The 14,784-nt window shown below is 42.9% G+C and overlaps 1 protein-coding gene across 2 annotated transcripts in view; it reads left to right on the top strand.

Moving 5' to 3' along the window:
- GUCY1A2 (guanylate cyclase 1 soluble subunit alpha 2) overlaps window positions 1-14,784 on the top strand; it is a 325,417-nt gene that overhangs the window by 288,071 nt on the left and 22,562 nt on the right. The window contains exon 8 of one of the 2 annotated variants that reach the window (XM_082684207.1): window positions 6,709-6,811. In XM_082684207.1, coding sequence (XP_082540333.1) covers window positions 6,709-6,811 — 103 coding nt within the window. Of the gene's footprint in view, window positions 1-6,708; window positions 14,036-14,784 lie in introns of those variants that run through there. The other variant, XM_082684206.1, reaches the window with a different exon arrangement.

Below are 14,784 nucleotides of genomic sequence, written 5' to 3'. Positions count from 1 at the left end.
ATTTTCCAAATAGGCAAGAACTCTTAAAAAAAATTTTTTTTAAAGATTTTATTTATTTATTTATTTGACAGAGAGAGATCACAAGTAGACAGGCAGGCAGAAAGAGGCAGGGATGTGGATGTGGATGAGAGGAGGGAATCCGGAATGCCGGATGTGGGACTCGATCCCAGGACTCTGAGATCATGACCTGAGCCGAAGGCAGCGGCTTAACCCACTGAGCCACCCAGGTGCCCAATAACTCTAAAATTTGTATGGAACCACAAAACACTCTTATTAGCCAAAGCTATTTTGGATGTAATAAATAAATAATGGAGTTATCACAATCCCAGATTTCAAGATACACCACAAAGCTACACTAATCAAAACTATATGGTAGTGGCAAAAAAGAGACACATAGATCAAGAGAATAGAGAGCCTAGAAATAAATCCACGCTTACATGGTCAATTAATGTACAGTATATAATGGAGAAAATACCATCTCTTCAACAAAATCTATTAGGAAAACTGAACAGCTGCACACAAAAGAAGGAAACTAGACCACTTTCTTACACCAGGCACAAGAATAAAAGCCAAGTGGAGACCTCAGTGTGAGACCTCAAACCATAAAACATTCAGATGAAAACATAGGCAGCAATCTCTTTGACATCAGCCTGAGCAACATTTTTTCTAGATTGTCTCTTTGAGCAAAGGAAACCAAAATAAACTTTTGGGACTACTCCAAAATAAAAACCTTTTGCATAGCAAAGAAACCATCAACAAAACAACAGGCGGCCTGCTGAATGAGAGAAGGCATCTGCAAATGATATGTCTGATAAAGCAGTAATATCCAGAATATAGACAGAATTCAACACCAGAAAACAGTCTGACTAAAAACTGTGCAGAAGATCTGACTTTTTTATTTATTTGATAGACAGAGATCACAAGTAGGCAGAGAGGCAGGCAGAGAGAGAGAGAGAGAGGAGGAAGCAGGCTCCCTGCTGAGCAGAGAGCCCGATGTGGGGCTCAATCCCAGGACTCTGGGATCATGACCTGAGCCGAAGGCAGAGGCTTTAACCCACTGAGCCACTCAGGCGCCCCAAGATCTGACTTTTTTAAGGCAAGACACAGAGAGCCGACAGACGTGAGAAGATGCTGAACATCGCTAATAATGCAGAAAACGCAAATCAGAGCCACAATGAGTTTTCACCTTCCACCTGTCTGAAGAGCTAGTGTTACAAAGAGAAGAAATAACGAGAGTCGACGAGATGTGGACATGACAGATCTTTCATGCACTGTTGATGGGGATGTAAATGCTGCAGCCACTGTGGAAAGCAGCATGGAGCTTCCTCAGAAAGTTCCAGTTAGAAATACTGTAAGATCCAGTAATTCCTCTACTGGGTGTTTACCCAAAGAAAACTCCTATGGTTCTGCATTACTTACAGTAACCAAGTTATGGACGCGCCATAAGTATCCACAGATGAATATGAAGAATGCGTGTGTGTGTGTGTGTGTGTGAGAGAGAGAGAGAGAGAGAGAGAGAGAGAGAGAGTGACTCCATAATGTAACAGAATGCCATCTTGCCGTCTGCAATGACATGAGTGGACCTAGACGGTATTCTGCTAAGTGAAGTCAGTCAGAGAAAGACAAATACCATAGGATTTCACTTATATGTGGAATCAAAAAATGAATAAAGATGAAAAGCAGAAACAGATGCATATGGGTGCCTCAGTGGGTTAAAGCCTCTGCCCTCGACTCAGGTCATGATCCCGGGGTCCTGGGATCGAGCCCCGCATCTAGCTCTGCTCAGCGGGGAGCCTGCTTTCTCCTCTCTCTCTCCTCCTGTCTCTCTGCCTACTTGTGATCTGTCTGTCAAAAAGAAACAGATGCATAAATACAGAAAACCATCTGGTGGTTGCCATAGAGGAGGGAGTTTGGCAAAAAGGAGTAGAGGGGAATGGGAGGTACAGCCCTCCGCTAAGGGAGTAAGTCATGGCAGTAAAAGGTACAGTATGGGGAATATAGTCAGTGGCACGATGGTAGCCTTCTTTGGGGACAGAGGGTAGCCCACACCTGTGGGAAACAAGCCTAACATGTAGAGTTGTCCAAACACTGACTTGTACACCGGAAACCAATGTCATATTGTGTGTCAACCATACTTCAACTAAAAAGAGAGAAAAAGATATATTGAGATATATTGCCATTAATTTTCCTAATACCGGAGACAGAAAGAGGATGAGACAGACTAAGAGACATAGGAGGAAAAAAGTCATATCCACTGGAATAGAAAACAGAATGACATCTGGATTTCTAGCAGCAAATTCTGAGGGGAAAAGAATAATTTCCAGACAAGAACTTAATGCCTAATGAAACCCATCAAGCTGAGAGTGATCCAAAGACATTTCAGACATCCAAAACCTTTACAAGGTCACTTTCCAGGTATTCCTTCCAGCCCAGAGCTCTGAAAGATGCAAAATATACTACTTTACCTTGCCTCGGTCTTGAAGCATCTTTTGGTAATACAGTAATTAGCAGCCAAGCCAGTGAGCCCTCTGGTGGGTCGCATTCTGGGTGGTCACTGTACATCACATGGGCTCTGTACATCACGTGGGCCTTTTTGGTTGTTGAAGCTAAAATTTTCCAACCTCACGTGGTGACATCATACAGGCAGGTCTGAGAGGACCACGTATATTAGATGGTTCCGATCCGAGGCTGCAGCTAGCTGTGTTCATTTCAGCAAGGTTCGCTGTGTCTAGGGAGTTGTCCATGGTGTCTACTCACTGAGCAAACGCTGAATGAAGGCAAAGAAAAGGGCACGACTGGTTATCTTCCCTAATTCTGTATCTAGAGCAGTACGGGAAATGCACATATCAAATGGCCAAGAAGACCACCCTAATTCACAATGAAATCAGTGTATGTAATTTGGTACAACTATACAGAAGTGTATAGAAGAATCAAAGACTGAATTCTGACCTTACCCTATGGAGGACCAAGCTGTACTTTATATAAGCCAACTTAAGTATGATCTGCAGAAGATAATAAATCCTAGAATAAGTTGCCTGAAATGCCACTGTTATAATTCCACTACCTTTTTAAAACTCAGAGTCCAGTGTTAAAAATGCAAATGACATTTAGGTCATTTGTACCTCAGTGTGAGTAAGTTTCATGTCCCTTTACAGAGAGAGTGGATAGAGCACAGAGCTCGGTGCAAACGGGCAGAAGTGGGCATGCAGACGAGAACTGTGCAAGGCAGAAATGGGCTTCATTTCTGTAGCAGTGAGGGTGCAGGTCCATGGACCTCCAAAGTATTAAGCTCCCCGCACATGCAGGGATCCAAAGCAGCAGTGAATTCTCATCATGAAAATCCATTGGTAGGAAAAACTTTGTTGACAGGAGGAATAGTGACAGGCAGGTGAGCCAGGATTTGTGTGGCTGCCAAATGCTTATTAACCATGTTGCCCAAACTCCCAGGTTGTGTATCAACCAGCTGGGGATTAATTTAGATTTGTGTAGAATCCAAGCTTCCCTATCGGTCCTGACTTGATGAAGAAAGAGCTTTAGAGCCAGCCCAGGGACTTGGACTTAATAAGGCATTTCAGAGGGGATCAGAGGTTCTGGGGGTGATCAGGGTATAAATTCCTAATACCTGTCTACTTACTCAGTCCCACGACTCATCACCACCAGGCAGGCTGTGTGAAACGTTTCCCCTGACCTCCTGCACAGCTGCACCAGGAGCCCATGCAGATCAGCCTCTCAGAAACTGTCTGAATGCCTCATTTGAGTGTGCATTTATACAGAGGCTGCTAAACCCCGGATATCACGGGAGCTTGGATCAGTTTACCCTTAGGTGCTCTCATTTATATTATTCAAATTTAAAACTGCATTTAGTTTCTTCATACCAAAATGGTTAGCTGGGAAAGAATAAAGCCCCGTGGGAGCCGCTGTCTTTGTCATTTAGCAGTCAATAGGAGACGTATTGGAAATGTCGAGAGATCAACTCATTGTGAAGAGTTTCCTACCAAGGTGCAGCGAATTATTTGGAAGTCCTGGCATCCGAAGCAGCTAGGGCCCCCGTCTTTCCAGTCATGTACAAGTACTAAGGGAGGCATCAGCTCACTGTCTGAACCTCTCAGTCACAGCAAAATATAAAGACCTTTGTGAGTCAAATACAGCATGCGAAAAAAAAGGCTTAACATAGAAGGGGAGAAGAGTGAGTCCTACCCAAGAGGGCCTTTAAGGAGGCTTGTTTGAAAGGTTGGGGTTTTGCTTTATTTTATCACAGGTAAGGATGAACTTTATTGCTCTGCTTCTTGACTTTTATACTAAGACCCATAGTCCTCATTTCTGCATTGACCCTACAGAATTTACTCCTTTGGATTTTGTCCTGTGTTTTCCCATATGCTGCCTGGCAATGCTGCTAATTTGTTCCTGTCAGTATTTCATGCCCTTTTAGTTCTGTATTAACTTGTTCTGTGCACCCCCACTCCCTGTCTCCTCTGTTCGGAGGACTCTTAGAGCGTGTCACCAGCCCTCAACACGTTTGCTGACGGACATCACTGACACCCACATCTCACATGAATGGCTGTTCTATCTGAGCTAAGGAAAACTATTGTGGAATTCAATGCTAAATTTAGCTATTGTTTAGGAAACTCTATATTTTATGATGGATTATATATTCCACGTAAAGAAAGCTGACATCCGTGAAAAGAGAAAGCAGACAGTACCAACACTTTCATTCTGATTGTCATTAATGCCTCACCTCCATCTCAGTTCTGTGAAAGAAAGTGATCATAGTGTAGACTTATTATTTATTGTAGGGCTGAGCTGGACTCGGAGTTACCCAATCTCATTCTAGTCCCAATGCCCTCGCTGTACCACTGCTCCTGTGAGCAAATCACTCCAGCTGATTCTGGACTTTTCCCCTTCATAAATTTGTCAGAGAAGGGCATGATTAGATTTTTGAATAGGGTTGAATGGATGAAATAATTCTGAAATATCAGCGCCTCGTTTCTTTATATTCCAAGTTAGTGTAATCGTTGTAGAATACTTTCAAAGAAATGGTCAATTAAAACTTGAAACAAAAATCCTTGATAAAGAAAAATGGCACAACTCCCATTCATAAACGTAAATAGAGATTGCTCCTACTAGAAGAATTCTTAGTGCTACCAACTGTTGTTTTGGACATTTTTATGAAGACTCAAAGATTTCTTCCCTTTCTGGTGTAAAGGTAGTGGTGACTCTGTGTTTCCGCCCCCTTCACGCCCTCGGCTCTCCTCGCCTTCGCGCCTCCCTCACTCCGCCTTCTCCCTGTGGCTCGGCCCCGACCCCTGCTCCCACACTGGAGCTGCAACTGCGGTGAACCTCCACCTGTCTGAGGAAAAGGAGTTGTTTTTAGGGAAAAGGGGATGATGGGTTTGGCTCCGCTGTGCCTTCCAAATAAAAGCCTAAACATTTAGTTTAGGATTTCAAAACCTCATCCTACCCTTCTGCGTCCCCTTCATGCTCGCTTTCCTCCCTCCCGTAATGCTACCAAATGGCTGGACACGTGCGGACACAGATCGTCAGTTTCTGGATTCCTACGGGCTTTTGTTTGCTTTTCAGTCTTTATTTTCGGCTTCTTTAATTCCTTATTTCTATCGCTCTTGACAAAACATGGCGTTCTGTTCAACCGTGTGTGTCCGAGAACACATAGGAGATCGTTCTCGGCCAGTGAGAAGCAGCCCGTAAGAGCTGCTGAATTAGGGTGAATTGCTGGGCCACATTTTTAGGTCTCGGAATCAAACTTATGTGTCATGGACCTGGACAAGATTAAATCTCTAGCATTAGTGTTTCTAGAAAGAGTCTTTACGTGTGACTAGAAGGGAAGAGTCATGCTGTCTGACCAATAAATGCTGGAGCTCACGAAAGACAAGCGGCTGAAAACTAGTCGCCGGCTACGGCAGACACTTGGAGGCGTGAGTGTTGTCTGTGATGCTCAACTACTGAGTGTCTGAGTGTCTGAGGTCTCCGACAGGCAGGAGACACCTTTAAAGCCTGTGGAGAGTCTACAGAACATAAAAGGTGCTTCAGAATTTAGTTGGGTTTTTATCACATGATCTGCCTGATATGAGGAAGTGGTGATGCAACATGGGGGCTTAAGTGGGTAGGAGAAGAATCAATGAAACAAGATGGGGTTGGGAGGGAGACAAACCATAAGTGACTCTTAATCTCACAAAACAAACTGAGGGTTGCTGGGGGAGGGGGGTCGGGAGAGGGTGGCTGGGTTATGGACATTGGGGAGGGTATGTGCTTTGGTGAGTGCTGTGAAGTGTGTAAACCTGATGATTCACAGACCTGTACCCCTGGGGATAAAAATACATTATATGTCTATAAAAAAATAATTAAAAATTTAGTTATGTTTTAAAAACAGAAAGATTAAATATTACATGTTCAAATAAATATTTCATTATTTGGTTTCCTTCATTCTTTGTTTAGGGAAAAAAATCAAACTTGAAAAAAAATTTAACTGGCCCTGCTTATTTTTGTTGTTGTTGCTATAATAACATGAAGGGATCTTTCCTGAGAAACACTTCCTAGCATCTGGAGTCCTGTGAACACCACATCTACTCGAAGAAATAGGAGTGTTAACTTGAGCCTTATCTTTGATAAGATTCCTGAGTCTTTAAATTTTCTGTTCATTCATTCTCATTGGCCCTGTCTATTTGATTCACACTGTCTGTGTTTTCTACTTAGATTATTAAAGCGGGAAGAAAGTTTCACATTCATCCCTCGGTCCCGTGAAGAGCTTCCCGATAACTTTCCAAAGGAAATCCCTGGGATCTGCTATTTCCTGGAGGTAAGGACTGGTCCTAAGCAGCCAAAGCCTTCTCTTTCCTCCTCGAGGATAAAAAAAGTTTCCTACAACATTGGCACCATGTTCCTCCGGGAGACAAGCCTCTGAGACCTACTGCAGATCAAAGACTCCTCCAAAAAGCACAAGCCCAGAACACGGGTCATGACGGGAGAGTAGAACGAGATGGTTTCTCTTCCACTACTTGCCTGAGAACAAGCAGCGGAATTTCTGTGCTGTGTGAGGCAAGAACAAGGTGGATAATGACTGTCAGCTAAAAAAAAAAAAAAAAAAATGGAAGGGGGGTAATGAGATGTGTCCATCCCTGTGAGTGTTTTTGGTCATATATATATATATATATATATACACACACACACATGCGTGTGCACACACAAATATATATATCTATATTTTAAGTAGGGGCCCCCTTTCAAAACTAATAGATTCTGTGTTTCTTGTTTGTCACACATACAGGTATCTTCCCCCATTTATCTAGATCACTTTTGAGAGCCAGTTTTGAGGATATAGTCCTCCGTTTAGTGAGTTGGTATGTGAGGACTATTTTCTAATTTTGTTTTTCTGAACAGACATTTCATACACATCATGGCAGTGTGGTTGTCTTCCCAGCAGGAAGAACTCTAACTCAGCAAAATATTTTAGGGATATTACCTATTTTTCTACATCTCTCTTCTCCTAGATAATTACATTTCACACAACATTACTCCATTTTCCGAATCTGCTACTGTGTAGTTGGTGTCTTATGTAACTGTAACCTACTAATCAAATAGAGTTTCGCTCATTTAGACAGATGGGTGCTCGGACGGGGCATACACATAACCAGGGACTGCAGATGCCGAGAAAGCGTTGTCTGTCTGCTTAGCAAATACATCTTTTAGATTTAATTACTGTAGCACGGAATCCAGAGGAAATAGCGTTTCCCACTAAGAGACTCGTCTGTCACCAGAACTACCGAAAGTCTTGCTGCTGTCTTCTGACAAAGTCGGATAATACAAAATGCTTTGCTGCACTGGACCCTTTTCAACGTAGCACTTGCAAAATGGGTACCTTGTACGATGTACTCAGCTATATTCTAATAAACAGCGTCCCCATCCCGTGGCTCGTTACTCTTCCCCCGACCTCTGCCCACTCCGCCTGCCGGATGCCTCCTGAGGGCTACTTGCCACTCTGGGAGAAAACTGCCAAATGCTGGCATTAGGGAGTAAGAGGCTGTAGGCTGTTTCCCAAGAACGTTATTTCTTCTTGCAAAATAAAGGGTGGGGGGAACCCTGTGTTTTATGGCTTTGAGATTTAAAAAATGATAGTAATTCTTTTCTTCTGCAGTTTGATTTATGTGGCTCTTAAATTCAGTGAATCACCTTCATGAACCTCTTAAATTCATGAATCACCTCCAGACCTACTAAAGTAGGTCTGTCCCCTAGGCCCCGTCATCGCCATAGTGACAGACAGGCTTCCATCACGTGTGGTCCTAAAATGAAGATCTGTTCCTGCTAATTAGCACTGCATGAAAATATTAACGCAGGCTTCCCCTGAAATCTGGAGCACAGTACATCCAGAGTTTTCCTATTTTGGATCTAATATAAAACCCAAGTTTCTTCTGAGATTAATGAACTGGAAATCGATGTGTTTCCCTGGAACCTTGGAATAGCCGTTTTCTTCCAAACGGTGTACTCCTTGAGAGCTTGCGTCTACTGAACGTGACCGAGAGATTCCTCTGGGCAGGCACGGGGGCTGCGTTAGGATTCATTCATGCCGCAACTCAGCTACGGAGCATATTAATAGTGTCCAGTGTAGCCTGGGAGGCTGACTAGTGCTTTTAAGTTTTCTAAGTGTGTGCTAGAAAACATTTATAGATACATAAAGTATTTGTTATAATGGTGATCTCTTCTGTAATTGCTGAACTGTTTTCACCCCAAGGCTCATGAGGATGCTAGTGCCGCACACAGTGTGGAGATGGGATCTAGAACCTGAGCTTTCGGAAGCCTCGCCTGCCTCCCTCCTCCTTGGGTCCAGGTCTCTGTTTTTAACAACACGGGGGGCCAGAAGGCCAGTGTGTTTATTTGAGGGGAGTTTTATAGACTGGGGACAGGGTGCTCTAATGGGGGTAGTTACAAAGGAATTCTTCAGGGGACTGGGAAATTAACCCACTCCCTTCACAGGGAAGAAGGGGGAGGTTCCCAGTTACTGTGAACGGAACAGGCCGGGCACACCTCAGTCCTCGTGCTGAAGACAGACTTCAGCTGTGTATTCTGTTACAGCCCAGGAACATGGGGGACAAAACCAAGCTTCACTGAAGTAATTTATACTTATTCTGCATAGGAATTTAGAGCTTATTATGATAAACTAAATCAATCAATGTTTTGGTGGTAAGCAATGTGTTTCATAACCGTAAGACTGCAAGGGACTTCCAGTAATCATCCGACCTATTTCTCTGCTTTTCGTGAGGATTTGTCTAAGCAACTATTCTAGATATATGATCTCTCTCCTTATACTTAAGAATATCTGTGGGAAGCATATTTTTCAAACATCGCTGGAAACCCACTTCATTACCCAGTCATTTGTAATAGGGCCCAAGACACGAATTGTATATACATTCAATTTGTCGAAAGAATAACAAACTCTCTTAGTTTATATGGCTCTACTTAGACAAGAAGTAGCCATTTACATTGTCACAAATGTCACCATGAAAAATACACCAGAGATCTATTATATATCGTAGGCTGTAGACTACACTTTTCAAACAATGTAATCTAAATATATCTTGGAAGCTATAGTCTGAGGCAACAGTCTAGTCTGCTGCCATTTTGCCAACCTACTACTGTTGATTATTAGTTACACTATTGCTATGTAATTGCAAGATACTGCAGACAATGGCTTTTCATGCTAGCTGTGCTCGTAGAAGTTAGAAGCTATGAAAAACTATTACATTATTTGTCCTACATAATACAGTCTACATATCCTCCATTTAGGAATTGTCACTGCAACATTGGGTCACAGTATTTCAGCTAATATCTGTACAGTATTCTTACCTAAAAATGATAGCAAACATCATATATTTTAGTGTGGCAGTTTAAAAGGATGTAAATGGATGTCCTATTACAAATCAAGAGGTATTAAATTAGGGAAATGGCTTTAACCCACTCTGAAAGGGTTACAATAAAATATAATCCAGCACTTACAGCTCCTCTGTTTAGTATTTTTTGAGGCAACTAATCTGAAGTCACTTTAAGACTAGGCATTGATATGAGAGATTCACATCGCATCAGTGTTATTTTGATAGAAACAAAGTCATTTGGAAATAAATCAGTTACCCAACAAGGTCACACACCGCCATGTGTACCTCCAGAGAGCACACAGTATGCACCCTGGGGACCTTAATAAATAAGTCACATTAGCCATAATGAAAAGAATACTTCTCAATGTCTGTAGAACACATGTCTTTGGGGAAGAAGATAAAGCTTCTATGTAACAGGTGACCAAACTGTCTAAAACCTTCCCTAATACGCATGTCTTCTACTTTAAATTATTTTGGATTTCCCTTTTAATATATGACCCTGTGGAGTCCATGAGCCATGCCCTAAATGACTCTGATTCAATGCTTCAGAGGGGAATTGTCACGGCCCCACGCTTGGTTCTCTTGCCCAGGGTTAACAGTATCAAGAGACGCAGCATTCTGTGGTTCAAGTGCAAAGTGTACTCTCCAGGACACACAGAGTAAAGCAAGGCCACAACTTAGACAAAACCTCATTCACAAGTGCAGCGAGGCTTTCAGTTTTGCAAAACGTGCCAAAGATTTCTAGCAATAAAGCCAAATTAAGTTGACTGATGCATACAAAGGGCAAAGCCGCAGGGTTTGGAAAACCACCAGGCTCTGTGTTTTGTACAGAAATATTGCTACCAATTGAAATCACGTATTTGAGTTGTGAGATATCAAGAAGAATCTCAAGATCCAGACTGTCATTAAATACATTCACCGAAGGCCCCGGGTGTCCTGCTTGCTCAGGGCAGGTGTTACGGATCATTAGGGCAGAGAATGAAACGTGTACCGTAGCTTTCCGTCTTATCACGCATTTTGAGCACTACTGAGCTCTTGCCCAGCCCGTCTGCACCACGCCGTCCGTGGAAACCCTCTCTCTCAAACCTCCCCAGCAAACACTAGCCTCTCCACACCTCCGAACCTCACATGGCCACAGAGAGAGTGGCTGATGCCGGTGTCAGACAGACAGGGACACCCACCCAACCCCAGGCCAAGTGACAGCGCACCTCGGAAGTGAACTAACCGTTCCCAGCTGTGCTGGGGCCTGTTACCATCCGCAGCTTTTCCCTGTGCTTTTTCTCCCCAAAACACTCCGACTCCAAGCACTTGGTGTAGCTTTACCAAAAATTCATTCAAAAGGAACTACACATGACCCTGAAGAGGCTTTGGGCGACAACAGAGGCCTTTTAGCCAACAATACCCAGAAACCCAAGTCCAAGAACCAAGAACCAATCAATTGCAACCTAGGTATTATTAGGTTAGAGATCCTCAGCTACAAAAATCGTGAAATTTCTGTAAGCATATCCTACCAGATACAGCGGGAAAAACATGGTGCATGAGACACTGAGTAACGAGAATTTAACCTATGACCTCCAGCACGGCAGTCCCTTATGGGCAGCTCTCGGATGCAACACTTTACTCGCAAGCAGCTGATTTCCTGTCTGCACAAACGGAATTGCTGTGACTGAACTAGCTCTACTGTTTCATGGGTACTCCGGCCCCAGCGCGGTGAGGGCCCGCGAGGTGGTGAAGTACAGACCCTGATACTATAGCAGATAAACAGGAATCTGGTCAGAATATACCGAGATAGTGTGCAAAATTCCTTCCTCACACTTGAAACCTAACTACTGTCTTGCCGCTCCTCTGTTTCCTTCCTCTGTTCCTTTTTTACTTTCATAAAGAAAAAAAAAAGCCAGTGATAGTCAATCTCACACTGTAAAATAGCTCGTTTTATAAAGTAATGAATCCTCGATATGGGGGGGGGGGGTCGGGATGTGCGTGTGTGTGCTGTATGTAGATATTACGTGATTAAAAGGAGGGACATCTTGGAAGGACCTGGAATGTCAGGAAGTAAAGTTTGCATTTTTATTTCCAGTACATCGTGACTGGAACACGACTTTAGTCGAGGGCTTCACTGCATTCCTCTCCTAGTAAGAAATGCTCCCGTCCAGCGGTTCAGCTCATCAGCGTGGCCGGATCCGGCTGCCTGTGGACAAGGTACCCAAGAAGCCTTCCGAAATACAAACTGCCGAGCTCCGGCGCCTGCCCAGATTTGGGCTCAGTGCGTAGCAGGTGTGGCCTCGACACTGTATTTAGGAAACCACTCTAGGTAATGAGAATAGAAATCCAGACTGGGGCATCGCTGAAGAGTATTCAAATAACCCAATCACCAGGAATAAGTACAAGTTGACTCAGAGAGTCGTGTATTATTTCATCTGTGGTTATTTTGGAAAGCTAAGTGGTTTGGGCTTTGTAGCATTATTTCTTTCACAAGTCTTAATTTTAGCTTTGGTCTTAAATTTACAGTCTGCTTTCAGAGCAGGAGATTTCAAACTTATTAGAAACAGCATGAATAAGCAGGAGGGAGGAACACTGCTCACTATAGGGCTCCTGGCACAGTGGACCCAGTCCCGTTTGCTCATTTACTGCCGGAGTTGTCCGTATCCCACGTACTTGCTGATCTGCCCCACCAGGCTACGAACTACACACTTTTGGACACAGCCTGATTTCTGAATGATCCGTTTTTATGTTGTCAAGAAATCACCAGCTTAATACTTAGTCTCACTCTGTACTTTTCACATTGAATTGCACACTCATCTAAAAATGATTTCCTAGCAATACTTTAAAACAACCTTTCAAGCAATAATTTAAGCCATGGTATGAGGCTGTATGAAACCTGTACTTCTGTGCACTTCATGGAACCTTTAGGGAAATAGAGGCATATTTTATACAAGCAATAATATAGCGGGTGTGGACTTCCAAAAGATATTCGCAACTCCAGCAAAATGAGCGGCAGCAAGCGAAAACTTGGATAAAAATGACCTGTGCAAACGACATGGTTCATGCATCTCAGAAGCTACTCATTTGGATACATGCTATGAAGTCACAGACTCCCACCATGCTCTTTCTGTTGTATGATTTGAAAAATACCTATCATAATAGGATTTCTATTCCTCTGTAAAGAGATCTGTGTATGTAATGTTGCCCAGGCTTTGGGATCTTTGTAGAATTGAACAGTGAGGAGTGTTTAAGGATCGGTCCATGAGTGAAGGTGCAACACAGGTTGGATGAGGTGACTGAGAATGTAGGCTTTGCAGAAATATGGATGGATCTTGGGAAAAGTGAATTCAACTCTTGGTAAGGTCTTAGAAGATGAAAGAGAGATAAACTAGATTAAAAGTGCTCATTGCTACTGTTTTCTGTGATGGCAAATACTTGGGAAGTAGAACAGTATTTTGGCTCCTGAATACGATTGGCTGGATGTCATCTGAGGTAGAATTAATGCACATCTGAAAACGATCCTGTAGCCATATTGAAAATAACCTGCCCTTCTCGACTCTCTTGATGAAAGTACTGAAGCTTCTACATTTCAAAATGAGTAATTAACATTTTTAGTCTCGAAATGTAATTATTAAAAAATGTGGAATAGTCTATAATAATCAGCCCTTTAATAGTCAAATTACTCCTCTATCATTTAGCATAACGTACTAGGATTACAGCTCAAGGCAGGTGGTAAACTCACATTCCAATGAGGAACTTCTAAACACCAGGTTGTTATTTAGCAAAGTCATATAAACTTAGGATCCCCCACTCCTAAACCTCTGAATCGGCTTACAGCCCCTATTACTGCCTCCCCTCACCAGGAAAACTCTCTTCTAGTCATGAATCTGAATACAGTTGCATTTGTATTTGCTGCTATGTTACCTTCCTGTTAACCACTGCAAAACTTAAGGTAGCATCCTTTTGCTCGCACTTTAGAAAATCCCCCTGTAAAAATCCAACAGGATTGTTGATTCCCCGAGAAAGTTTTTTTTGATTATTATCTTTTTTGCGTATCATTGGAGGCTTAATTCTTAATAAACATGCTTTTCATTGTGAATAAACAGAAAATACTTAATTTGAACCTATTATAGTGACTCTTTTGATGCACAATTTAAAAATAAAGGAATCAGTTAATATTCAGCCTTCTTCTGTGGCCTTTTCACTATCTGGAGATAAAGAGAGGATTCTCCTAAATATATTTTTACTGTGGCCTATTAAATGTAATTAAATATGAGGACCGTAATGCGTTAATCGGTAATACCAGAAATGTACAAAATTGCTTTACACCACCCCACTTTTTAAAGACGAGCCTCCTCTTCTGCCTAGCAGATGCACATCAGACTCGGGACCAGGGACAGATGGAGACGGTGGGGGTGGGCAAGAGCTTTAGCAGAGACGGAGCAAAAAGATTTGATTTTTTTCTGCAGGAAGGTATAGATGCTCTTAAAGGAGAGGCAGTTTCCACAGTGGACTTAACAAAGCCAGATGACTTATTTGACCACTGGTCATTCTTATGTTAAAGAGACAAGAGGAAAATAAACTCCTTCACAAGCCATTTTCAGTTTCCTTGGGAGGGAGCCTCAAGCCCGTCAGCACTGGTGCAGATCAGGGTTAGACCTCACAGAGCTACAAACAGAAACTCTCGAAGGCGGCCGAGAGAACCAGCCTCGGTGAAGGTCAATGGAGGTGTCAGATGTCTGGCCTGAAGGAACAAAGGAGGCCAAACACCAGCTCTGCCTTGTGTCGCAGAAGAGCCTGCTACGATTAGCTCTGAGAACCGACTACCAGCGTGCAAAGTGCCTATTCAAACATTTTGCCCCACTTACAATGCACCCTCAGTGAGAATATGGTTTGATCTCATGCACCCTTTCTCTGAGTGTGT

Source organism: Mustela nivalis, assembly GCF_964662115.1.
Source record: "Mustela nivalis genome assembly, chromosome: 9".
Lineage (NCBI taxonomy): Eukaryota > Metazoa > Chordata > Mammalia > Carnivora > Mustelidae > Mustela > Mustela nivalis.
The sequence above is the reverse complement of the archived record's forward strand: the minus strand, read 5'-3'. Positions and strand labels throughout refer to the sequence as shown.